Source organism: Pseudorasbora parva, chromosome 8 (genome assembly GCF_024679245.1).
Source record: "Pseudorasbora parva isolate DD20220531a chromosome 8, ASM2467924v1, whole genome shotgun sequence".
In the NCBI taxonomy this organism is placed as follows: Eukaryota; Metazoa; Chordata; class Actinopteri; order Cypriniformes; family Gobionidae; genus Pseudorasbora; species Pseudorasbora parva.
The window spans coordinates 44,468,512-44,496,145 of record NC_090179.1 but is presented as its reverse complement, the minus strand read 5'-3'; the positions used below and the strand labels follow the sequence as shown (position 1 = coordinate 44,496,145).

Here is a 27,634-nt window from a genome sequence, read left to right as displayed (position 1 = left end):
TCATCATATTGATGTACTTTGTTGTTTTTGTATTTTTTTCATAATTTTATTTTATATTCTCATTACCAACAAATAAGTATTTATACACTATAGTTGCATTTTTAACTTTTTAATGTACTTTTATTTTTGTAATGAGAATTTAAATGATAAATCAGCATTGAAAAGACAGCATACAAAAACAACAAAGCACATCAATATAATAATAACTCTGAATTTTGAGATGTAAACTCGTAATTGCAGGAGTCATTGATGTACATTGTTGTTTTATTACCATCAATGATGATTTTCAGTTTCAATTCTCATTACAAAAAATGAAAGTACATTAAAAAGTTAAAAAAATGCACCTATAGTGTATAAATAATTATTTGCTAGTAATGAGAATTATAAATGAAAATTATGGAGAAGAAAACAATACAAAAACATAATTTACAGGACAAAACATGAAATCTAAAAACCTCACGATGCAAAGGAAAAAGAAAAATCTTAAATGGTCCATTATTTTGTTCTAATTATAAATTGATCTTGACAGGTTTTGTGAAATTCATCATCAGTCGTCAGACATTTTTACAAAAAAAACTTAAACTTCCAACAACAGAGAGAGAGAGAGATTTTACAGCCCGGCGTGTGGCAGATGTGCGACGTGATTTTTCATATGCAGACAAACAGAGATCTCATCTATCGCAACACAAATCACGGATTTAAGTGCTAAACCGATCGGAAAGAACATTACGCTTTCCTGGATCAATGGGAAGGACAAAAATATCAAAAATTAGTGGTTACTGCAAAGTTCTCACACAACAAACCTGCAAAGTGTTAGTTTGTATGAAAAGCAATATTGTCAGTCCAAATGTTATTGGTGTGTTTAGTCCGTCCTCAGTGCAAACATGCAAAAGATAAAGGGTGCCAAATCTTCCAGAAAGGCACAGTAGTGTGTAGGCTACGTCTTTTTTTCCCGCTAAAAGTGCGCATTCTTACATAATCGCATCAGATTGTGCTGCGTTGGTGAGTTTTTCTGTTCGTCTGACACTGACCCGATCACATTCAAACGCTTTGGCTTGAAACAGCTAAATCTATAAAAGGGAATAAAGGCCGACAGCAAAAAAGAGTTTGGAAAAAAAGTGAAAAGAAATCACTCCCACTCAGTCTCATTCTCTCCATCACTCTTGTCTCTCTGCGCTCCGCCTACACCGCTCACATCCGCTCTTTATATAGAGACCAATTTAATGCCCACAGACTCTCAAAACCAGAGCGGCGACAGATGGAGATCTTGTGCGTCACATTTTGTTTGGTAACGCTTTACATTAGGGTTTCATTTGCTAACATTAGTTGATGAGCATTTTTATTAACTCACATTAACAAAGTTAAGTTGCTCAATGTTAGTTCACCCAAAAATGTAAGTTTTGTCATTAATTCATCCTGTGGTTGGACAGCCGTCAGACCTCCGTTCATCTTCACACACAGATGAAGATATTAGTGTTGAAATCCGATGGCTCAGAAAGGCCTTCATTGACACCAATGTCATTTCCTCTCTCAAGACCCATAAAGGCACTAAAGACGTCGTTACAAAGCCCATCTCACTACAGCGGCTCTACAATCATTTAATGAAGACACGAGAAGAGTTTTAGTGCACAAAAAAACAAAATAACGACTTATATAGTGATGGGCGGTTTCAAAACAAAGATTTGAATGGTTATGAATCAGTGAATCGATTCATGATTCGTTTGACACACGATCTAAATCATGAATCGATTCACTGATTCATAACACACTCGCTCACACAATCACACACTCACATGCGCACACTCACTCACTCACACACACACACTCACTCACGCACACACTCTCAAACACACTCGCTCACACAATGATTTGTTTGACAAGCGATCTGAATCATGAATCAATTAACTGATTCATAACCGTTCGAATCTTTGTTTTGAAATCGGCCATCACTATATAAGTCGTTACTTAGTTTTTTTGCTCACAAAAACTCTTCTCGTGTCTTCATAAATGATTGTCGAGCCGCTGTAGTGAGATGGGCTTTGTATCGACGTCTTTAGTGCCTTTATGGGTCTTGAGAGAGGAAATGACATTGGTGTCAATGAAGGCCTTTCTAAGCCATCGGATTTCAACACTAATATCTTCATCTGTGTGTGAAGATGAGCGGAGGTCTGACGGCTGTCCAACCACAGGAGGAATTAATGACACAATTTACATTTTTGGGTGAACTAACCCTTTAACTAATGTTTACAAATGAAACCGTATCGTAAAGTGTCATCACATGCTTTAAAAAGTGACTGAAAGGTAACATATCGATCTGTCATACACACACACACACACACACACACTGTACAAGCACACGCATAAGTCCTCCAACATAAGCGTAGGAAGACCTGAAAGCGAGCGGAGGATGTTTTTCCGGAAGCGTCTCTGAGTATTGAGCGTCACTGGGACTTGTCGTCGGAGTCGGATGTGTTTGGGTGTTGTTCTCTGGGCAGTGTGATGCTGGTGTGACGGTCCCACAGTTTGTGCAGTTCTGTGGCTTCGCTCTCGCTGCTCGTGCCGCTCGTCCCGCTGTCTCTGAAACTGGCCAGCGGGGGGCGAACCTTCACACCCTTCACCGTCATGGAGCCCTCGATGGCTTTACGCAGCTACGACACAAACCAGAGCTGATTAATAACTGTTCGAAAGAATTAAACCTTTATTCAGCAAGGAGAAGTGTTATTATTTTAGTATTATTTATGTTCTTGCGAATATAGTGTGCACAGAATAATGCGTTCCCTCGTTTTACTATATAGTGTGCATGATATAATCATTTGTTCCCTAGTTTTACTAAATAGTGTGCATGATATAATCATTTGTTCTCTAGTTTTACTAAATAGTGTGCATGATATAATCATTTGTTCCCTAGTTTTACTAAATAGTGTGCATGATATAATCATTTGTTCCCTAGTTTTACTAAATAGTGTGCTAGATATAATCATTTGTTCCCCAGTTTTACTAAATAGTGTGCATGATATAATCATTTGTTCCCTAGTTTTACTAAATAGTGTGCATGATATAATCATTTGTTCCCTAGTTTTACTAAATAGTGTGCATGATATAATCATTTGTTCCCTAGTTTTACTAAATAGTGTGCATGATATAATCATTTGTTCCCTAGTTTTACTAAATAGTGTGGATGATATAATATTTCGTTCCCTTGTTTTACTAAATAGTGTGCATGATATAATCATTTGTTCCCTAGTTTTACTAAATAGTGTGCATGATATAATCATTTGTTCCCTAGTTTTACTAAATAGTGTGCATGATATAATCATTTGTTCCCTAGTTTTACTAAATAGTGTGCATGATATAATCATTTGTTCCCTAGTTTTACTAAATAGTGTGCATGATATAATCATTTGTTCCCTAGTTTTACTAAATAGTGTGCTAGATATAATCATTTGTTCCCTAGTTTTACTAAATAGTGTGCTAGATATAATCATTTGTTCCCTAGTTTTACTAAATAGTGTGCATGATATAATCATTTGTTCCCTAGTTTTACTAAATAGTGTGCATGATATAATCATTTGTTCCCTAGTTTTACTAAATAGTGTGCATGATATAATCATTTGTTCCCTAGTTTTACTAAACAGTGTGCTAGATATAATCATTTGTTCCCCAGTATTACTAAATAGTGTGCATGATATAATCATTTGTTCCCTAGTTTTACTAAATAGTGTGCATGATATAATCATTTGTTCCCTAGTTTTACTAAATAGTGTGCATGATATAATCATTTGTTCCCTAGTTTTACTAAATAGTGTGCTAGATATAATCATTTGTTCCCTAGTTTTACTAAATAGTGTGCATGATATAATCATTTGTTCCCTTGTTTTACTAAATAGTGTGCTAGATATAATCATTTGTTCCCTAGTTTTACTAAATAGTGTGCATGATATAATCATTTGTTCCCTAGTTTTACTAAATAGTGTGCATGATATAATCATTTGTTCCCTAGTTTTACTAAATAGTGTGCATGATATAATCATTTGTTCCCTAGTTTTACTAAATAGTGTGCATGATATAATATTTCGTTCCCTTGTTTTACTAAATAGTGTGCATGATATAATCATTTGTTCCCTAGTTTTACTAAATAGTGTGCATGATATAATCATTTGTTCCCTAGTTTTACTAAATAGTGTGCATGATATAATCATTTGTTCCCTAGTTTTACTAAATAGTGTGCATGATATAATCATTTGTTCCCCAGTTTTACTAAATAGTGTGCATGATATAATCATTTGTTCCCTAGTTTTACTAAATAGTGTGCATGATATAATCATTTGTTCCCTAGTTTTACTAAATAGTGTGCATGATATAATCATTTGTTCCCTAGTTTTACTAAATAGTGTGCATGATATAATCATTTGTTCCCTAGTTTTACTAAATAGTGTGCATGATATAATCATTTGTTCCCCAGTTTTACTAAATAGTGTGCATGATATAATCATTTGTTCCCTAGTTTTACTAAATAGTGTGCATGATATAATCATTTGTTCCCTAGTTTTACTAAATAGTGTGCATGATATAATCATTTGTTCCCTAGTTTTACTAAATAGTGTGCATGATATAATCATTTGTTCCCTAGTTTTACTAAATAGTGTGCATGATATAATATTTCGTTCCCTAGTTTTACTAAATAGTGTGCATGATATAATCATTTGTTCCCTAGTTTTACAAAATAGTGTGCATGATATAATATTTCGTTCCCTTGTTTTACTAAATAGTGTGCATGATATAATCATTTGTTCTCTAGTTTTACTAAATAGTGTGCATGATATAATCATTTGTTCCCTAGTTTTACTAAATAGTGTGCATGATATAATCATTTGTTCCCTAGTTTTACTAAATAGTGTGCATGATATAATCATTTGTTCCCTAGTTTTACTAAATAGTGTGCATGATATAATATTTCGTTCCCTTGTTTTACTAAATAGTGTGCATGATATAATCATTTGTTCCCTAGTTTTACTAAATAGTGTGCATGATATAATCATTTGTTCCCCAGTTTTACTAAATAGTGTGCATGATATAATCATTTGTTCCCCAGTTTTACTAAATAGTGTGCATGATATAATCATTTGTTCTCTAGTTTTACTAAATAGTGTGCATGATATAATCATTTGTTCTCTAGTTTTACTAAATAGTGTGCATGATATAATCATTTGTTCCCTAGTTTTACTAAATAGTGTGCATGATATAATCATTTGTTCTCTAGTTTTACTAAATAGTGTGCATGATATAATCATTTGTTCCCCAGTTTTACTAAATAGTGTGCATGATATAATCATTTGTTCCCTAGTTTTACTAAATAGTGTGCATGATATAATCATTTGTTCTCTAGTTTTACTAAATAGTGTGCATGATATAATCATTTGTTCCCCAGTTTTACTAAATAGTGTGCATGATATAATCATTTGTTCCCTAGTTTTACTAAATAGTGTGCATGATATAATCATTTGTTCCCTAGTTTTACTAAATAGTGTGCATGATATAATCATTTGTTCCCTAGTTTTACTAAATAGTGTGCATGATATAATATTTCGTTCCCTTGTTTTACTAAATAGTGTGCATGATATAATCATTTGTTCCCTAGTTTTACTAAATAGTGTGCATGATATAATCATTTGTTCCCCAGTTTTACTAAATAGTGTGCATGATATAATCATTTGTTCCCCAGTTTTACTAAATAGTGTGCATGATATAATCATTTGTTCTCTAGTTTTACTAAATAGTGTGCATGATATAATCATTTGTTCCCTAGTTTTACTAAATAGTGTGCATGATATAATCATTTGTTCCCTAGTTTTACTAAATAGTGTGCATGATATAATCATTTGTTCCCTAGTTTTACTAAATAGTGTGCATGATATAATATTTCGTTCCCTTGTTTTACTAAATAGTGTGCATGATATAATCATTTGTTCCCTAGTTTTACTAAATAGTGTGCATGATATAATCATTTGTTCCCTAGTTTTACTAAATAGTGTGCATGATATAATATTTCGTTCCCTTGTTTTACTAAATAGTGTGCATGATATAATCATTTGTTCCCTAGTTTTACTAAATAGTGTGCATGATATAATCATTTGTTCCCCAGTTTTACTAAATAGTGTGCATGATATAATCATCTGTTCCCTAGTTTTACTAAATAGTGTGCATGATATAATCATTTGTTCTCTAGTTTTACTAAATAGTGTGCATGATATAATCATTTGTTCCCCAGTTTTACTAAATAGTGTGCATGATATAATGGTTCCCTTGTTTTACTAAATAGTGTGCATGATATAATCATTTGTTCCCTAGTTTTACTAAATAGTGTGCATGATATAATCATTTGTTCCCCAGTTTTACTAAATAGTGTGCATGATATAATGGTTCCCTATTTTTACTAAATAGTGTGCATGATATAATCATTTGTTCCCCAGTTTTACTAAATAGTGTGCATGATATAATGGTTCCCTATTTTTACTAAATAGTGTGCATGATATAATCATTTGTTCCCCAGTTTTACTAAATAGTGTGCATGATATAATGGTTCCCTATTTTTACTAAATAGTGTGCATGATATAATCATTTGTTCCCCAGTTTTACTAAATAGTGTGCATGATATAATGGTTCCCTTGTTTTACTAAATAGTGTGCATGATATAATCATTTGTTCCCCAGTTTTACTAAATAGTGTGCATGATATAATGGTTCCCTTGTTTTACTAAATAGTGTGCATGATATAATCATTTGTTCCCTAGTTTTACTAAATAGTGTGCATGATATAATCATTTGTTCCCCAGTTTTACTAAATAGTGTGCATGATATAATGGTTCCCTATTTTTACTAAATAGTGTGCATGATATAATCATTTGTTCCCCAGTTTTACTAAATAGTGTGCATGATATAATGGTTCCCTATTTTTACTAAATAGTGTGCATGATATAATACTGAATTCATAGTTTTACTAATTAGTGTGCGTGATATAATGATTCCCTATTTTTACTAAATAGTGGTCATGAATATTTTGTTCCCTTGTTTTACTAATTAGTGTGCATGATATAATCATTTTGTTCCCTTGTTTTAGTAATTAGTGTGCATGATATAATTAGTTCCCTCTTTCTGGGAAGCACACATTAAACTGATCAAAAGTGACGGTAATTTATAATGTCACATAATATTTTGCTTTAAAATAAATGCTGTTCTTTTGAACTTTCTATTTATCAAAGAATCCTGAAAAATAAAATGCATCTGAAGCAGCACTTCTGTTTTCAACACTGATAATAATCATAAATGTGTGTTGATCTTCAGATCCTCATCTGAGAATGATTAGTGAAGGATCATGTGACTCTGAAGACTGGAGTAATGATGATAAATTCAGCTTTGATCACAGGAATAAATCACACTTTACTTTATATCACATAGAAAACAGATATTTACATTTATAATATTTCACAATATTACCATTTTTTTGTAAAAAAAAAAAAAAAAAAAGAAATGAGGTAAAGAGTTTACAAAAGATCTAAAATATTTTGAGCTCAATCTCTCATATGTGAACCTGGAGCACAAAGCCAGTCATAAGAAATGTATACATCATATGAATAAGCTTTCTATAACTGATGTGTGGTTTGTTAGGATATGACAATATTGCAAGTATTTGAAAATCTGGAAAGAAAAAAAAAAATCAAAATATTGAGAAAATCTCCTTTAAAGTTGTCCAATTTAGCAATGCATATTACTACTAATTAGGGGTGTCCAAGGATTTACACATTCAAATCAGAATTGTCGAATCTCTCTATGGTCGACCGATAGTCGAATCATCTGTGTGTGTGTGTGTGTGAATGGGTTGCGAGGGGCACAACACTAGTCAGCAGGAGGGTAAAACTATTCTTACTTTCCTTTACACACGGCACACAGCAACAACTTTTAATAAAGCGGTCAAAACTGCCTGCCAACTGACGGATGAACTGACAATGGCTTTCTTATTGAGGTTTAAATAAAAGGTAATGTGGGGGATAAACATTCATAAACCGTTTTCTCATAACATTTTAAAGCCGCGTTCGAAATACAGAACATCACACAAATATATAAATAAAAGAACATTTTGATAAATAAACCTAAAAAAAAACCTGCCTAGAGAGGAAAAGAACACCGAGTGCGTTTACATGCACGGTCTTAAGCTGATTGAGCCTAAAGGGGGTCACACACCGGACTGAAGCTCAGCGCCGCGTCTCAGGATCTCACACCGGACACACACATTATAGACACGCAATCGACTTCTGACAGAAGAGCTGCATGATGAGTGTATCTTGTAGCACAGGGTGAAATTGGTATATTGACGATTTGAGAGAAATATAATGTAGAGTTAATATAAAACCTTGAAATGGCGCAGCAGGATTTTAAACAACTTCCTGAGTCGCCGCGGACACGCGCCGAATGCTGCCGCCGGTGTGTGTACACTAGGGCTGTCAACGAATATTCTAAATTCGAATATACATTCCAATAGTTTTAAAAAAACGAATTGAACGAAATGAAAATGAATATTCGCATAAAAAAAAAAAATGCAGGAAAAAATCCCCCGCCACGGTATTAGAGGCGTGGCTGTCTGCTTTGCGAGTGAGCGCGCGCCTGGGGGTTCAGGGACAGGTCACAGGACAGGAGTCTCACTCGACCGCAGCAGAGAAAGAGATTTTAACTCCATAATCTAATAAGCCATGTCTGGAAGTACGTTGGATTTTGGTCGGTAGGAGGTCAAATTGTTGAGCCGCGAGATAAAGTTGTATGCAAGCTATGTAAGATACAGTTAGCATACCATGCCTCATTTTATTTTACGTTAAACAGAAACATTACTAAAGTGTAGGCTACTGTACTGACTGAAGAGATATTGCATGAATAAAGGATACATGCACTGCTTTCACTGGTGTGATTATTTACCATGTCAAGGTAAAGCTTCATGTTTAGCACAGCACAGCTCGCTCGGAGCGCTCAATATGCTGTAAAACATTCATTAATATTAATAATATTTGTTTCAATCACTGAATGAAGCCTGCTATATTTGGGACAAGAGTCGCGAGTCTCGAGACCTTAAAGTGCTTGCACAAAACTCTTGATCAGCACTCAAACATTGTTTATTTAAACCGTTATCAGCAGAGAGGGCGAGAGAGAGAGGTCTACGCTCTCCAGTCTTGGCCATTAGTTAATTTATATATAATAATATATAATAATTATATATATATAATTTATAATAACAATCTACTTGTTTTTGTGTAAGTAATACGTTGTCAAATATGTTTAAACTTAAATAGACAAACTATACAAGTAGTTAATATCTCATTGTATTAATTTGTCCTGTTATTGACGTAATGCGCACCTAGATGTCCGAATAGTTCGAATATTAGTGTTTGTTTTAGTGGGAATATTCGAACTTCATTTTTGAGCAATTTTGACAGCCCTAGTACACTCATTGAAAACAATGTGTTCAAATTTTAAAGGTGTGGCGCTGAGCTTCGTGTCCTTAAAGGGGTCGCACACCGGACGCGAAGCTCAGCGCCACGCCTTTAAAATATTGAGCACCCCCATATTGCCAAAATGGTATAATCCTCGTTTCATAACACCCGCGAAGATTCGACTGTGAGATCGGTGGTCGAATCCGGCTCCGCATATCGATGCGTCGAATCTTCAACTATTTGGCATCACCCCTACAAATAATAATACATTTTTTGATATATTTACGGTGGGAAATTTACAAAATACTGTCCTGGAACATGATCTTTACTTAATATCCTGAAATGGATTTTTTTGACCCATGCAATGTATCGTTGGCTATTGCTACAAATATACCCGTGAGACGAGATCATTAAAGGGGTACTTCAGCGCTGGGAAGATGAATCTGTATTTAAACTGGGTCATTAATGTAGTAGAAATGTGAAATTATTTTTGAATTTGGTGCCTTCTAGACTGAGAAAAGACAGAAAATGTATTTTTGTCTCATGGGGATGAAAGACTACAATTCCCAGAATGCTTTGCTGCCCTGTGAGGCCATTCCCAAAGCCACCGCTACTGGATTACTGGGACTCAGAAATTACCATTAAATACTGAACGTGTCTGTTCAATATAACGATCGAGTTGCCGCGTGAGTCTCACAGCAGACTCAGATTAGGAGTCAGATTACATTTAACGTCATAAATGAGCTCTCGTGATGAGAGCTGAGGTAATCGCGACCACATTCCCAGCATACATTCACAACGCGTTTTCAGTTCATGCCTTTGGAAGCTTAACTTTCAGAGAAATTAATTTGAGAAGTTAACACACTTACATTGCTTAGCATCCGTTTAAATGAGTGCCTGTAGCTGCGCTGTGCTGTGAGTGTGATCTCCATCCCCATGCACGAGGTGAAAACATGAGGAAATGGCTCCCTCTGCTGGCTGTAGTCTTTAGCCTCTGGGCAAACATTCCTCTCGTGACGCAAATGTCGTCAATTTGCGTCACGAGAGGAATTTTTCCAGAAATAAAATGCATAAATCTCTCGTCTCAGGGGGATATAAGAGGGAGGAGCACGATCATTTGAATATACTCCAGGGTTTCTACTGATACAAAGCCATATGCTAATCGCTGAAGTAACCCTTTAAAAAAAAACCTCTTCCTCCTCTATTTTTCTTTTCTTCTTCCCTTTTTCTGGTTTTTGCTACTCTGAGTAGTATATAAATCTTGGTTTAGGGCACTTTTTGTGTTTCTTTGCCTCTTCTTGACAGATCGCTTTCTGTACTCCTGAGTTGTAGGTCGCTTTGGATAAAAGCGTCTGCTAAATGCATAAATGTAAATGAGATGCAGGACTGGTTTTGTGCTCCAGGCTCACATTTTGGTGTTTTTGTGACTGCTGAACTCTCACCTCTCTCAGCGAAACGACTCCAATAAGCCGTCCGATACTGGTGACGTAAGCGTGATCCAAACCCAGCAGAGAGAAGATGGTGTGAGTCTGTCAGAGAGACAAAGAGCTTCATCAGGGGAACAGGAGTTAAGAATAAACGAGTTTAATATCCTCTAAACCACAAACACCTTTAGCTCTTAGAATTAAAGACATATTTTTTAGTGTAGATATCATTCACTATAGCACCAGTTATTTTTAAAGCAAATGTGTCTTTTTGTTACCACTAATAACACAAACACAACCCCACACGTGTCTCGAATGAAACAGAAAGAAAAATCAATCTCAAATATCACTAAGGAGATTGAACTTTCTGTGGAGAAATCAATAAACTTTTAACAATATTAAGGGATGAAATTAAATTGAGCATTTTATACTGTATATAATCATAACATGAAATTGAAGTGGCGGTGAAATGCTGTTTCCTGCATCCTGAGATCTTTCCACTGTTAAAGACTTGGATTCCCATCCTAAACATAGACAAAGTTACAAAAACTAATGTTGGACGTTTGATGGAGTATTTCTGTGTCAAAAATACTCCTTCCGGTTTCTCACAAGTTTCGGAGAGTTTTTTTCGAGTATGGGTCGGCTTGACGTCGATAGAGCGGAAGGTCCTTGTATGGGCCGTACGGGCTCTTCTCCCGGTAGGGTGCGCGCGCGTGACTAGAGCGAGAGAGGAAATGCACGCCCATAAACACTCTCAGCGGCAGATCCAGTCGTCCGTGAACACTTCGGTCGTTATAGTCCGCGCCGCGCTCCACTTTATTCCTATGGGTGACGTCGAGCGACTTCAACGCTTCAGCACAGCATTCTGGGAAGGCAGCGCTGCATTTGAACCGATTTGAACGCAGAAATGACGGGAAGCTTCACAACATCGCTTCAGTCGCAAAAGTGGATCTCTACAGTCACTGCTGTCAGGACTTCTATCAACAGTTAACTTACCAAAGAAGTGTGTTTTTGACGGAGCGGTCCCAGCGATAAAGGTTCGGTCCTGCTTTGGAAGCAGCCGGTGAGTAAAACTGCTTCAAATGTCTGTGCTGTCGGCTATCGTCGCGTGAGTAAACATCAGTAAACGACACAATCGTGTATAACGTTAGTTAATTTATCAATGGAGCATGCGATCTATGGTGTGTGTTTAAATACATTTGTTTAGCTGACCACTATAGGTGTCAGTTTGATTATTGGAAACCACCCAAACATAAACCTAGCGTTCTCACAAAGCGTGCTTCGTCATTCAGATACGCTAACGGACTCCATTGCTGTTCTCTGTATAACGTTACACTAGTCTGACGTGCAAAACCGTTTTGCTTGCTACTGCTAAGGTTTAGTCGCATACAATAGTCCATAAACCGAATCATGTCCTCATAAACTGCGAGTAAAGACACACAAATGTTGACAGGTCACTAAATACAGTCCATACCACAGAGACGGACGTCCTGCTGCTGCTGTTTCTCCTGTTCAATTTATTTCAGCCTCCGAATCTGATTATGGATCATATCTGATCATATCTGAATCTGATAACCATGGTTTATTTAGGATAACGTTTTCATCTGCACGCTTGATGATGTCAGCTTTCAGAAGCTCTCTGTGTGCTCGTCATTCTTTAGCTCCGCCCACTCGATACGCCTCCAGGCGCTCGGTTTTTTTCGGAAAGACTCGGTACAGCCCATATTTCTTTTATAAATATAATAAAACTAAAGACTTTTCGGAGATATGAAGGATGCAATACTACTCTATAGGTACTCAAGATTGACACGAGATTGACTGAAACTGAGTGTTTCACCCCCCCTTTAAGATGTTGATATTTCAGTCGTGTTCTCTGAAATGCATCACTTATTAACACTAAAAGGATGAAAGCAAATCTGCATAGGACAAGAATTTATGATTACTACTTGGCTTGGTTCATGAATAAAGAATTAAAGAGAATAATTTTCTTATTTTCTGCATTTCGCCTCTGCTCTGGCTTGTTTCCTAATCTAGCTTTCTATTAAAGCTGTCATTATATACTGTGATTACCGCTGGCACTATAATAAACAGCTTCAGATAAAAGCTGAAATAAAAGTGAATCAATGTAAATGAATATAAATCAGGTCATGTGACTGGACAGTCTGGAAAGTATGTTACCTCGCAACATCAGCACAACAAATTAATTTTAAATCAAAATGTTTGCTACAGATTTTTGCAATGCGTAGCTAATTTGCATGTGAAATTAATAACAAAAAACTTCTGGCAACACTGCAGTAAATTTGCGACGAGGAAGAAAACGTGAATAGAATGACCAAGCAAAAAACGTATATGCAAGTAAAATACTATTTAAAGGTCCCGTTCTTCGCGATTCCATCTTTCAAACTTTAGTTAGTGTGTAATGTTGCTGTTAGAGCATAAATAATACCTGTAAAATTATAAAGCTAAAAGTTTCATGCCAAGCGAGATATTTTATTTAACAGAAGTTCCCTTTCAAAGCCTACAGCGAGCGGGTAAATTAACATACTAGAAAACTTAGTCAAATTTATTGGAAAACAAAAGCCCTATTCCAACGGGATTAGTATCCCGAGGTCATTTTTCCGGACCTTTTTACAGAAGGTAAAAGTCTTGGTAATATTTACTGACTTTGTCCTTAATGGGATGGCAAATTCAGACGGGACCAAAATCACAGAGAACCTCTGGTTATAATGACTTTACCCCATCTCCCCATGTTAATCTAATCCAGTCTGAATAGGGCTTTAGTTTAGTTTTAAATGTATAAATTTCACTAAATTTCAGCGAATTTACATGTTTTTTGTGCATGGTGCATAACAAACAGGATAACATTTGAAGTGGAAAACTTTAAAACTAAATTTACAGGAAATTTACTGACCACAGAATGAAGTATTAAATGTATTAAGTTTTCCACTTGAAATGTTACTCAACGTGTCATGCACACAAATCATGTTAACTCATATAAAGCAACATAATGCACACAGAACACATAAATAAATCTGTAAGTGTGTGTGTGTGTGTGTGTGTAAACGCAGAAAGATAAAGGAGTGCGCATGCAAGCATTGAAATAGGTGTGTATGAGAATGAATGAGACGACATTAAGTACATTCACTGCCGCAGGAGGGAAGTGTGTGTGTGTGTGTGTGTGTGTGTGTGTGTTAGTGTTGTCACGATACCAAAATTATGACTTCGATACGATATCAGACTAAAATATCGATATATCGATACTAAATCGATACCACAGTAAAAAAATAAAAAAATAAGATAAGATGCTTAATATGACAACAGAACTTATTATTCATTGTTATTTTTTACTAAAAATTCATGTGGCCAGCATGTTCCTTAGGGTTGGGCATCATTTTGATTTGAACAATTATTGATCAATTACTATTAAAATTATCTCACAAATTTTTGCTATCTCAATGTATTTTTTACAATGGGGTAATTGTTTTGCAATAGCTTACACACAGCACAAGAAAGCTTGATTTCTAATGGTAAATTGAATTTAAAAAGACGAGTAAACAGTAATAAAATAAGAACAAATAAACCGATTACAAACAATAGCACAAATAAATGCAATAGAATAGAAGATAAAAATTAAAAAGACTGCTTTATTTTTTCAGGTAGGTCTAACATTCAGATAAGAAACTGAATTAAAAAAATGCATAGTAATTACATTTAAAACAACATTGGATAATGTTCTTTGTAAAAAATTAAATAGCGTACAGATGAAACTATTAAAGTTACACAAGTTGATCAGTCAAGAGCAGTGTGATCGTTTGTCTTTTTGTAGTTTGAATAGCAAATGACTGCTGTCCCTTTAAGACTAACAGACGCACGGATCCTAAACACTGCTCCTGTTACTCGCTCTTCCTGAACTGTTTGCGACTGTGTTTACGTTAATACTCTTCCAGATGTGCACTGATAATTCTTTGAGTGTATTTGACCAATAATATGCTGGAAAAGGAAGCAAATGTTTGCACTATCATGTCAGAGGCGGCTTTATTACGGTAGGCTATGTGTGTGTGCGCTTCAGATGTGGAGCACGAAATCTGCGGGCATTAGTAGGCTAGAATTAATTTATGTGCAATCCCGCGCGAAATTCAGACCGATCACACACTAACACTAACACACTGTCATGAGGAAAAAGTTCAGCAGAACGCGCGTTCGCCGTGCTCAGAGGTTAACCGGGCTGAGGGAGAATATGCCGGTGTGTGTCAGCTCGCTGACGGTCAGAGAGGAGAGCGCAGCTAATATCGATACTGTAAAAACTGAGAATCGTATCGTTTCAGATATTCCAGTATCGATATATATCGAAATATCGATATTTTTGACAACACTAGTGTGTGTGTGTGTGTGTGTGTGTGTGTGTGTGTGTGTGTGTGTGTGTGTGTGTGGACCACTGCAGAGCGAGTCTTAATAAACACTTCTCTGCTCTTGCCACAAGTGAGTTTGCAAAAGCAGATGATAAATCCAGTGTCAGCATGTGTGTGTGCGAGCAAAACCCCTTATTTAAAACGTCAGCTCTCTATTCATATAGATCCTGAACGTATACACACACAGACACACACACACGCGCGCGCTCTCACGCAGTCTGACCTTGTGCAGTGAAGTGCGTTCCACCAGCTGGAAGGGGGCGGGGTCAATCTTGCAGTTGTTGAAGTTCACCTGCTCGTCAAGCTGTTGCTCCTCCCACTCCTCAATCTACATCACAAACAGAGAGATTTGATTTACTTGCACTTTCTTTTCTTGTTTTGTATTTTATAAGGTCATCCATTTTATATTTCTGGTAGCACTTTTACAATAAGGTTTCATTTGTTAACGTTACACTGTAAAAATAGGGCACATTGTACTGTATACATAAGAAGGAATTTTCCGTATTGTTGTTTTACAGGTGTTTTACCTGTATTTTGAATTACACATTGCATTAATTTGTGTTTTAAGGGTTATCGGAAATTTCCGTAAAATGACTAGATAATGTACTGGCAGAAAATTACCAGTACATTTTCCGTTTAAATTTTTTACACTGTAGTTAATGTATTAAATAACAATGAGCAATATATTTTACAGTATTTCTTAACCTTGTTAATGTTAGTTAATAAAAATGTTAGCTAGTTCAACTAATTTTAACATTGAGCAAATATGTCAGGGCTTGACATTAAGCCTGTTCGACAAGTAAATCGCTCATTTACTTGTCTGAGTAAAAAATTTGCTTGTCCGGAAAAAAGTTCGATATTTTTTTAATTGTGTGTGTGTGTGCGTGTGTGTGTGTGTGTGTGTGTGTGTGTGTGTGTGTGTGTGTGTTGTTATTTTGAAGCAATATTCTCACCAGTGTTCAATCAGCTTTGACATATTTAAATCTGCATATTTGCGCATTTTAATTTTTTTATTGAATCATTTGAAATGTGTGATATTTTTATCTTTTATAAAGGGCATTTCCCCTAATCTTATTAAATATAGGCTATGCTTCAGGTTTAATTTTATATTGTTAAATTTGATCAATACATTAAATTAAATTAAGACACTATAAGGGCTGTTAACAATAAAACTAAATTTACACTGAAAAATTACAACTGCATTAAATAATGTTTTGAGATTTGTAGTTTTGAATAGACAAAAAAAGAAATGTTGGAAAGTATGTTTAAGCATGAAACTAAACCTCCAGTAGGTGACGGCAGGTGGCCGTCTTAAGGAGCGATTGAGTCGTTCATTCAAACGATTCATTCAAACACTGAATCGTTCAGTAACACACTTGTTGCTGTGAGACGCGTTACGGTTCTGCTGTGTGTGAACGATTTTTGCTGCTGAAATCAAACAAAAGCACTCAATATTGCATCTAAAATGTAAGTGACTAAGTGAATGTAAATGTAAGTGAATGTTATTAATTGTTTATGAAACTGTCATATGAAAGCAGTGTCAGTTTCAGTCGTGATGGTATTCAGGAAACGGCTGAAACGCTCTAGAGTTGTGATTTCTCCTCGAGAGGCTGCACGAGTGTCAACAGCGCAACCTTATTATCGTCAGTTCATCTTATATTATTATCGACTATCGATCGCCACTTGTCTGTCAGGCAAGTAAAATTATTTTTCACTTGTCCCTTCAAAAAATCCACTTGTCCCGGACAAGCGTTAATGTCGAGCCCTGTATGTAGTAAATACTCAGTGTCCTCCACTGAGCAGTTCGTAAAACACATCTATAGGTTTTCACTAATACAGCTGCAAGTTTTGAAATGTCCTCACCTCTCCAAGAGTCATGTCATCTTCTGCGTCTGGATCCTCCTGAAGAGAAAGACACACACACACACACTTGTTTTAATATATTACTGAGGGCATTGCATAGACTTCCATTTATATCAGTTAATGATATTTTCAATGGCCTAAACCCAAGCCCTAAACCAATCCATTGCAGAGACAAGTGCTAAACACTAGATTTAAATACAAACTCTTTTGACTGATTTATAAGAATGTATAACTACTGAGGACCAGTCAAATGTCCTTACTAGTCGGTTGTCATAATATTTCACTAAGTGTGGACATTTGGCCCTCACAAGTATAGTGTACAGTATAAATAAAAGTATAGTGTATATATAGGTTTGGACATGTACACACACGCGTACAGACACACACACACACAGACACACGCACACAAATATAAACATTCACACAGACAGACACACACATACAAATACAGACACAAACTCAAACACACAGAGACACTCACACACATACACACACACACACACTCACACGGATATATACATACATACACAAACACACGTACATACACACTCACACAGACACACACACACATACAATACAGACACAAACTCAAACACACATACACATACACTCTCACACAAACTCAAACACACATACAGACACACACACTCTCACACTCAGATATACTGGTTTGCAATGACATTAAGTAAAACACAACATGCCTGAATGTTCCCTCTCAATCCCGAAACTTACAGGCTTAAAAAGCCTCTGTGAAGCTGATTTGAAACGGTCTGTATTCTATAAAGCACTACAGAAATAAAGGTGACTTGACAAACTATTACTTTTACTAGCAAATATTTTAGTAAATCTTTTCCAGTGCATTTAGAGTTGAATATGTGGTTGTGTTTTAACGATATGTAATGCTAATATATGATATCCGATTCAGTAGCTCTGAGCGTCGACAGGTCACACTTCCTCTTCATCTCTTGGAGACTAAATTTAATCGATGAGATCACCCTGCAGTCGCACTTTTTCATAGAAAAGAAGTGCATTACACACACACACACACACATCGGCGAATACATCTTCACATTAATAAAACATCCCTCCATTAGCGCTGGTTTTTGTAGAAATGTGAGCGTAATCAAATGAGCAGAGCGAAGGCCTGCGGGTCGGGATCATTCTCTCGCTCCATTTACTGCACGAGTACCTGAGAAACGCTGCGATTGTGTGTGTGTGTGTGTGTGTGTGTGTGTGTGTGTGTGTGTGTGTGTGTGTGTGTGTGTGAGAGAGAGTGTATCGTCAGGATTTGTGGCCATTAGATGCATTTGAAAAGTGCCTGTAGACACGATCAGCCCAAAACAACTACAACACACAAGGCTATTTTTTTTTTTTACAGTAAAATCAGCAACACTCAAATATTATAGATTTCCATTGCCGTCACAGAAGCTTCAGGTTTATCATTATGTAGCTGTTAATGTTCATCATGCTGCAAAGTACGTAAGAGTATTTCCATAGCAACATGTCTGACATCACCACTGACATACTAGTTGAGCTTTCAGAAATACATTTTGGCCAAACATTGTGGTTTGGTTTACAGAAGATGTGTGGGTCATTCAACATCAGACACTTTAAATGAACTCCGCTTTCTATTTATCTTTGTTAAAGGGTTAGATCACCCAAAATGTAATTTCTGTCATTAATTTCTCCTGTGGTTGGACACCCGCTCATCTTCACACACAGATGAAGATATTAGTGTTGAAATCCGATGGCTCAGAAAGGCCTTCATTGACACCAATGTCATTTCCTCTCTCAAGACCCATAAAGGCACTAAAGACGTCGTTACAAAGCCCATCTCACTACAGCGGCTCTACAATCATTTTAGGAAGACACGAGAATAGTTTTTCTGCTAAAAAAAACCTTAAAACAATGACCTATATAGTGATGAACGTTTTTGAAAACACTGCTTCGTGAAGCTTTGAACGGTTTGAACTAGGGCTGTCACTTTTTATTCGATATTCGAATATGCATTCGAAGATGACGTGAAATATCCCTAATCGAACTATAAATAAACTATCCGGTTTTTAAAGTGCCATGTAGCGCAATTTTTTACAGTCGGGTGCGTTTACATGGAGCACTGTAATTGTTTAAAAGTCCAATCTGAATGAAAATGCTCCATATAAACACCTCGATCGTAATAAAAATGCCCAAACTCAATGAAATTGTAATCGTTTTAAGATGGGTGGACAAACCTTTTCATGAATCGATCAAACGAAACATTTCACCATGTACACGACCTGACCGGATTACTTTTGAGTGTGTGTCCTTATGTGACGTACACCGCGCGCCGCACTCACACACACCAAGCATGTTGACAAGAGGAAAGTAAATTTTTCTGAGGGATAAACTTTTTATTTCATAAGAAGTTATGAAGATAATGTTGGCATAATGACACTGTCCCTAAACCCATGTAAGCAAACAATCAATTACAACCCCAAATCAGAAAAAGTTGGGACAGTTTGGAAAACGCAAATAAAAAAAGAAAGTAGTGATTTCTACATTTACTTTGACTTGTATTTCATTGCAGACAATATGAACACAAAATATTTCATGTTTTGTCTGGTCAACTTCATGTCATTTGTAAATATGCATCCTTTCCTGTCATTCAGACCTGCAACACATTTCAAAAAAAGTTGGGACAGTAAAGCATTTACCACTTTGTAATGTTGCCATTCCTTTTCACAACACTTAAAAGACGTTTAGGGACTGAAGACACCAAGTGATGAAGTGTTTCAGGTGTAATTTTGTCCCATTCTTCCTGCAAACAAGTCTTAAGGTGGGCAACAGTACGGGGTCTTCGTTGTCGCATTTTGCGCTTCAAAATGTGGCACACATTCTCTATTGGAGACAGGTCGGGACTGCAGGCAGGCCAGTCAAGTACCCGTACCCTCTTCCTCCGCAGCCAGGACTTTGTAATGTGTGCAGAATGTGGTTTTGCATTGTCTTGTTGAAATATGCATGGACTTCCCTGGAAAAGATATCTTCTTGAAGGCAGCATATTATGCTCCAAAATCTCTATGTACTTTTCACAGAAGTGACGTTACCTTTGCCAAGGGCACTGACACAACCCCATACCATGACAGACCCTGGCTTTTGGACTTGTTGCTGGTAACAGTCTGGATGATCCTTTTCTTCTTTGGTCCGGAGCACATGGCGTCCATTCCTCCCCAAAAATACCTGAAATACTGATTCATTTGACCACAGTACACATTTCCACTGTGTGATGGTCCATCCCAGATGCCTCCGAGCCCAGAGAAGTCGACGGTGCTTCTGGACACTGTTAACATAAGGCTTCCTTTTGGCACAGGACAGTTTTAACTGGCATTTGTGGATGTAACTACGTATTGTGGTACTTGACAAAGGTTTGCCAAAGTAGTCCTGAGCCCATGTGGTGATATCGCTTATAGATGAATGACGATTCTTGATGCAGTGCCGCCTGAGGGATCGGAGATCACGGTTGTTCAGCTTAGGCTTGCGGCCTTGTCCTTTACGCACTGAAATTCCTCCAGATTCCTTGAATCTTGTAATTATGTTATGCACTGTTGAATGTGAAATATCCAAATCGCTTCCTATCTTTCTTTGAGGAACATTGTTTTTAAACATTTCAATAATTTTCTCACGTATTTGTTGGCAAACTGGCGATCCTCGGCCCATCTTTGCTCCTAAAGGATTAGATCTTTCTTGGATGCTGCTTTTGTACCAAATCATAATTTCAATTACCTGTTGACATCACCTGTTTCAAATCACATCATTATTTAACCCTTTTACCTCATTACTAGCCCTAAATTGCTCCTGTCCCAACTTTTTTTTAAATGTGTTGCAGGTCTGAATGACAGGAAAAGATGCATATTTACAAATGACATGAAGTTGACCCGACAAAAAATGAAATATTTTGTGTTCATATTGTCTGCAATGAAATACAAGTCAAAGTAAATTTAGAAATCACTACTTTCTTTTTTTATTTGCGTTTTCCAAACTGTCCCAACTTTTTCTGATTTGTACTTCCACTGCGCCTGACATTAGAATTTATTTTTTCTGAGATGATTATTACACTTTACAACAAATAAATAGCTTTTATAAAACCGTATTATTCCTAGAGGCCGTTGAGAGTTGCTATGATTCATAACGGTTCGTAGCTTTACAGAGCAGTCTTTTGAAATCGCCTGTCACTATATAAGTCGTTACTACTGTAATCGCTTCATAAAATGTTTCTTTAGTGTCTTTAGTGGCTAAGAGAGGAAATGACATTGGTGTCATTCAAGGCCTTTCTGAGCCATCGGATTTCAACACTAATATCTTCATCTGTGTGTGAAGATGAACGGAGGTCTGACGGCTGTCCAACCACAGGACAGAATGACAGAAATTACATTTTTGGGTGAACTAACCCTTTAAGTTTCATACCATTCCAATTAAATAAAACAACTCTAGAAAACAAAGAGCATCAGAGGGTTAAACATCAAGGTTAAGTTATTTATTTTTCATAAATACAGTCCCTGACAAAAGTCTTGTCGCTTGTGTACAAATTGACCTAAAGTGCCGCAGAAATATATTTCTAATCAAGATTTTTTTTTACAAGAAATGGTTAATTTTAATCCCACCAGCTTTTGTGATAATGTTTCAGTGAAAAACTAAACTTTCAAAAAGTATACTAATATTCACAGCTTGGTAAAGCCCATTGAGTCAATTTTTGCAAAGACATAAGTGTTGTCACCTTGTCATATGAGCTTCACCTGTGACTAATAATGGATCAATTAGGTCTCAAGTGTGTATAAAAAGAACCCCAGTACACTAGACCTTCACATCAACTGCAACTAGACCTCTGCAAACATGCCTAAGATTCACCCTGAGACTAAAGTTTTGATTATCAAGAGGCTGAAGACCAGATCCACTGCTGATGAGGCAGACACCTTCAATGTGTCTCAGCGTCAAGTACAGAGGATAAAAAAAAGATTTGAAGAGACTGGAGACGTTTTTGACAAGCCCAGGTCAGGCAGACCCCGCAAGACAACTGCTCGAGAGGACCGTTTGTTGGCTTGAAAATCCAAGGCCAGCCCATTTTCCACTGCAGCAGAGCTCCACGAGACCTGGTCACCTCAAGTCCCTGTGTCAACCAGAACAGTTTGTCGGATTCTGTCTCGAAATGGCCTCCATGGTCGAATCAGTGTCCAGAAGCCAGCACTAAACAAAAGACAATTGAAAAACCGTGTGGCATTTGCCAAGGCCCACAGCCTGCTAAAAGGATGGACGCTGGAAAAGTGGCAGAAGGTGGATTTTTCAGATGAATCTTCTGTTGAATTACACCACAGTCGCCGCAAATATTGCAGGAGACCTACTGGAGCCAGAATGGATCCGAGATTCACCCAGAAAACAGTGAAGTTTGGTGGCGGAAAAATTATGGTCTGGGGTTACATCCAGTATGGCGGTGTGCGAGAGATCTGCAGGGTGGAAGGCAAAATACCAAGAAATCTTAGCTACCTCTTATTCCCAACCATAAAAGAGGCCAAATTCTGCAGCAGGACGGTGCTCCATCGCATACTTCCATCTCCACATCAAAGTTCCTCAAGGCGAAGAAGATCAAGATGCTCCAGGATTGGCCAGCCCAGTCACCAGACATGAACATCATTGAGCATATGTGGGGTAGGATGAAAGAGGACGCATGGAAGACCAAACCAAAGAATATTGATGAACTCTGGGAGGCATGCAAGACTGCTTTCTTAGCTATTCCTGATGACTTCATCAATAAATTGTATGAATCCTTGCCAAACCGCATGGATGCAGTCCTTCAAGCTCATGGAAGTCATACAAGATATTAAATTTGGATCTCACAGCACCACAACTTAATTTGCTAACATATTTTTGTATTTGCAGTAAATTTGTTCAATTTCTGTATAGACGACAAAACTTTTGTCTTGCCAAAATTTGACCTTTCTGTCTTGATTAAATTATAAATATTTTTTCTGTGAAAATTATTTATTTCAGTGCATTAAACATCATTTGGGAGGGTTTTAGCTTTTATATATGAGCTATTTCTAACACCAATTAATTAATTAAAAGTCAGGTTAATATCAGGTATTTCTAGAAAATAGATAAACGACAAGACTTTTGTCAGTGACTGTAGATTAAAAACTTTACAATAAGGTTCAATTTTGTTAAAGAGTTACTTCAGTGATTTAGCATATGGCTTTGTATCAGTAGAAACCTGGGAGTATATTCGAATGATCGTGCTTTACTTTTCTGATGTAAATTCGAGACTTTGCGCGTTCCTTCATATTTTCCTTTTTCGTTGCAAGTTGTCCATCAGAATGTCGTCTCTTTGGTTGTGTGTCGGCCATATCAAAATCATATAATTCGAACTTCCCTCTTTATGCTTCTCTCTTCTACACACACACCCCTTCATGCACGCGCATTAACCCCAAAACCTCCACTCCCAAATCATTCTTGTTGGTTATTGGCTGGAGCACTGTTTATTATGGTTCGTTGTCTAGATTGGCCAAGTTTGCTTTTGTTGGAGTTTGTAGAGCTTGTGCGTACTACAGAGACCGTGTTTTTTTACAGTGTGTTCAGGGGACTGGCAGCTAGTGGATAGTGAGATGTTTGCTTTGTGACAAAACAATTTTTTGGCAAAACATCAAGCCAAAGGTTTTTTACTTAACACGCCGTGTCTCTTGTGCCGTGACTCTCGCTCGGCTCATTCACATTATATTGAACACGCATGTTCAGTTTTTCAGTGTAGTGTCTGTTCTCTAACTGAACTGATTTTATGAAGATGAACGCGGTGGGCAAGTAATCCAGTAGCGGTGGCTTTGGGAGTGGCCTTGTAGGTTGGGATGGGTACCGAAACCCAGTATTAAACGGGCCCCGGGGCTGAATTTTGAAAGACTGTTGTATCGATAAGCTCGGACATTATCAGTTCTGCTGTCGGTTTTGGAGAGAGAGAGAGAGAGTGCAAAACGACAGCCCTAATGAGTGATGACGGAGGACAGAACTAAACATTCAAACAGCCTGGTTACACTTTACACTAGATTGTGATAATGTGATTTTATTTTAGATTTTGGCTTTAGATTTTGGCAAAGATTATAATAATAATATTTATGTCTAGCGCAACTTAATTCCCTTTGCAGCAGTAGCCTACGCTGTCATTTCTCCCTATAACTCACACATAATGACAGAATCAGCACGATCAGGGATTCTTGTAAAATACAGTCTATATACTGTTGGTAAATTGTGGGACGCGTTTAATAATAAAAAGAGCGATTAAAAGCACAAAAATGTGCACAGGAGGTTGTTCCCAAGTCGGCGCTCGCTCCGAAACAGCCGCAACGAGACGAGCAAATTACACTTTCGGTTTCACACTCGCGTCTAAACGATCAAATGTCCACAAACATCGGTGTCAAAATGACCGGCTTGGAGAGTCTCTTAAACACAGTTTGTGTCTAAAATGGACGTAGTTATTATGGTTATAGTCGGGAGAAAGTGTAGTGCATCTGCCTATTATCAGTCGCCTATAGATCTGCTCATCTGTCTTAAAGAGGCAGCGGTGTAAATAAACATGATGACGAATTACTGCGAATTAAACAACCAAATGCAGAGAGAAAATCACTCACAGCTCTTGAATGAATAACTTCAGCTTTATTAAGCATTCATTTATGCTATCTATAATAAACTATGCAGTGTTATTTTACATTTGATTACTAGAATTCTTCCGGAAATTAAAGCACTGTGTAGGCCTATATAATGTGTATCTTTGTTAATTGTGTGTGTGTGTGTGTGTGTGTGGTGTGTATGTATATATATATATATATATATATATATATATATATATATATATATATATATATATATATATATATATATAGTGTTTTTCCTACATTGAAAATTTTTGTCTATTTGATGTAGATTACCAATGCGCGTGGCTCTGACACTCAGTTAACGTGCGCCCTCATTAACTGAGTGACGGAGAACGAGCAGAGAGTCGCGCGCTCTCTCTGTCTTCAAAACCATCACCGTTCTCTCTCTTTCTCACTCGCGCATATCAATCAAAATCAACAGAACTGACACAATGGTAAAAGGTCTGAAGACTGAATCAGTGCACCACGTGGCGCGTCCGCACAATATTTTCCCTGAATTACTGCTGGACTGAACAGACGTTTTGCACACGCAGCTGACATGAACCATACTTTCAAATAAACGGGAAAATATTCTTATGAAGTGTTTTCTGTGATCAATCTTTTGCGTTGTTTTAAGAGTCTGGGTTCACACATAACGTGTCCGCTTTTGTCCGATTCGCAAACGAATGACTCATTTGAACCGATTCATTTGAATGAACTGATCTGTCCAACACTGACCTCACGAATCGGTGTGTAATCATTTACTCACAACACCTCTGACATGAGAACGTACGTGTGCTTAGTCCATTAAACAAGAGGAGTTAGTAAGAATAAGTCTTAATAATCCACAGGATTTTCATGCATTTATTTTGAGTATTTATATAATGTGTAGTAAATTAGCTACCAAATTTGTTTTTAGTTTAGACTGGAATAAGGTGAAAGCAGAACAACGCAAGTTAAATTGTTTATGGCAGAGAATTAGACTATTGGTTACTATTGGCTACTTTTTAATAATTGTTGTCAAAATAATTAATCGGTAAACCATGCCAACTGTGTAAAAATGAGGAACTAAAGAAACAAACATCAAGACATCATACATAATGAGATATCAAAATTAGATGAGCAACAAAAAGCAACAAAAAAAAATGTTTGCATTTATTTTACATTTATTGTCAGTACTGGGCTCACAGATCACGCGGGTAGGTACTTTTACTGTTGGGGTGTGTGTGTGCGTGTGCATGCGTGTGTGTGGATAACTATGACTGGTCAGCCACCACCGAAGACCATTTCTGACCCAGGAAAAACCCTGATATATATATATATATAGTATAATCTCAAAAAGAACCGATAAGAATACCGCTAAAGTACCGGACCGATAAGCAGTATCGTTAAGAGTAGTAATACCGTTAAAACCTTAACGATACCCATCCCTAGCAATGCAAGTGCATTCTGGGAATTGTAGTCTTTCATCCCCATGAGACAAAAATACATTTTCTGTCTTTTCTCAGTCTAAAAAGCACCAAATTCAAAAATAATTTCACATTTCTACTACATTAATGACCCAGTTTAAATACAGATTCATCTTCCCAGCGCTGAAGTACCCCTTTAACATTACTGGTAGCGCTTCTCCACTGGGTACTAACCCTGAATCTAACCTTAATACCTTATTTTAGGTGTTATAGTTAACACCTTTCATGGTTAACACCTTTAACACTTGTGTTATGGTTAACACCTTTAACACTTGTGTTATGGTTAACACCTTTAACACTTGTACTTACCCAGAACTTTCCTGGGTAAGTACATGTACTGTAAAATAAAGTAAAACCACATAACTTATAATAAATACAATTCATTTAACTTATTAAATCAAGTTGATTAATTCAACTTATTAAATACAAATATTTAGCAATTCAATTCAGAAGGAGTTTAACTCAACAAAAACTTAAGGAAAATCAACTGAGGAATGGCATGAGGGCGAGTAAATGATGACAGAATGACCATTTTTAGGTGAAAATACTACCATCTAAACTCTACAAGCATATTGGCTCCACCCACTTTTTATGCAACTCACACTGATTGGGCAGTTCTGATGTCATGCTGATGATTGACAGATACGCATGCTTGGTCGTCTCCCTCGTCTCTGCTCATGTTCTTCAGATTACACTGACCTTTGAACCCTGCTCCAGTGCAGACCGATCAAAACAACGAAGCTGTGCTGTGTAATGTTTATAGCACAATAAAAAACTAACAACGTCTTGGAATCTCGGGCGAGTAAATGTGTTGCTGTAAACTCCAGGGAATATTTATTTGTGTATCGGGTCAAAGGTCAGGAGCAGGCACGAGGGAGACGTGTATGATAACAACATGATGACAGATGAGGACGCAATGATTTGACGAGCCAGTGTTTAATCGTGGCTCTTACCAAGACCGAAATCCTCACACGTTTGGGCGGCCGGAAGTCAGGAGCCACTGTGTGCTCCACGTTATTATTCTTCCATGAGGAAAAGAAATAACAGACACACAAACGATTACCCTCATATTACATACAATGATGAGTAAAACATCACTACTACTACAGCAGCAGATGAGCGGGACGGATCGCAACTGCAGTGATGACATTAACCTGTGGGAGTGAGTGAGTGTGTGAGTGTGTGCGTGAGAGTGTGTGATTGTGTGAGCGAGTGTGTTTGAGAGTGAGTGAGTGAGTGTGTGATTGTGTGAGCGAGTGAGTGAGTGAGTGTGTTTGAGAGCGTGTGAGTGTGTGTGTGATTGTGTGAGCGAGTGAGTGAGTGTGTGATTGTGTGAGCGAGTGAGTGA

General features: G+C 37.0%; 1 protein-coding gene across 3 annotated transcripts in view; it reads right to left on the bottom strand.

The window, feature by feature from the left end:
* Positions 1-2,156: 2,156 nt before the first annotated feature.
* The window catches only part of clcn2c (chloride channel 2c), a 143,748-nt gene continuing 118,270 nt past the window's right edge, over positions 2,157-27,634 (bottom strand). For 2 of the 3 annotated variants that reach the window (XM_067451413.1, XM_067451414.1), the window contains exons 20-24: positions 27,240-27,308; positions 17,172-17,210; positions 15,532-15,636; positions 10,918-11,004; positions 2,157-2,648 (exon numbers count right to left, since the gene is read on the bottom strand). In XM_067451413.1, coding sequence (XP_067307514.1) covers positions 2,442-2,648; positions 10,918-11,004; positions 15,532-15,636; positions 17,172-17,210; positions 27,240-27,308 — 507 coding nt within the window. In that variant the 3' untranslated portion in view covers positions 2,157-2,441. The remainder of the gene's footprint in view (positions 2,649-10,917; positions 11,005-15,531; positions 15,637-17,171; positions 17,211-27,239; positions 27,309-27,634) is intronic. The other variant, XM_067451415.1, reaches the window with a different exon arrangement.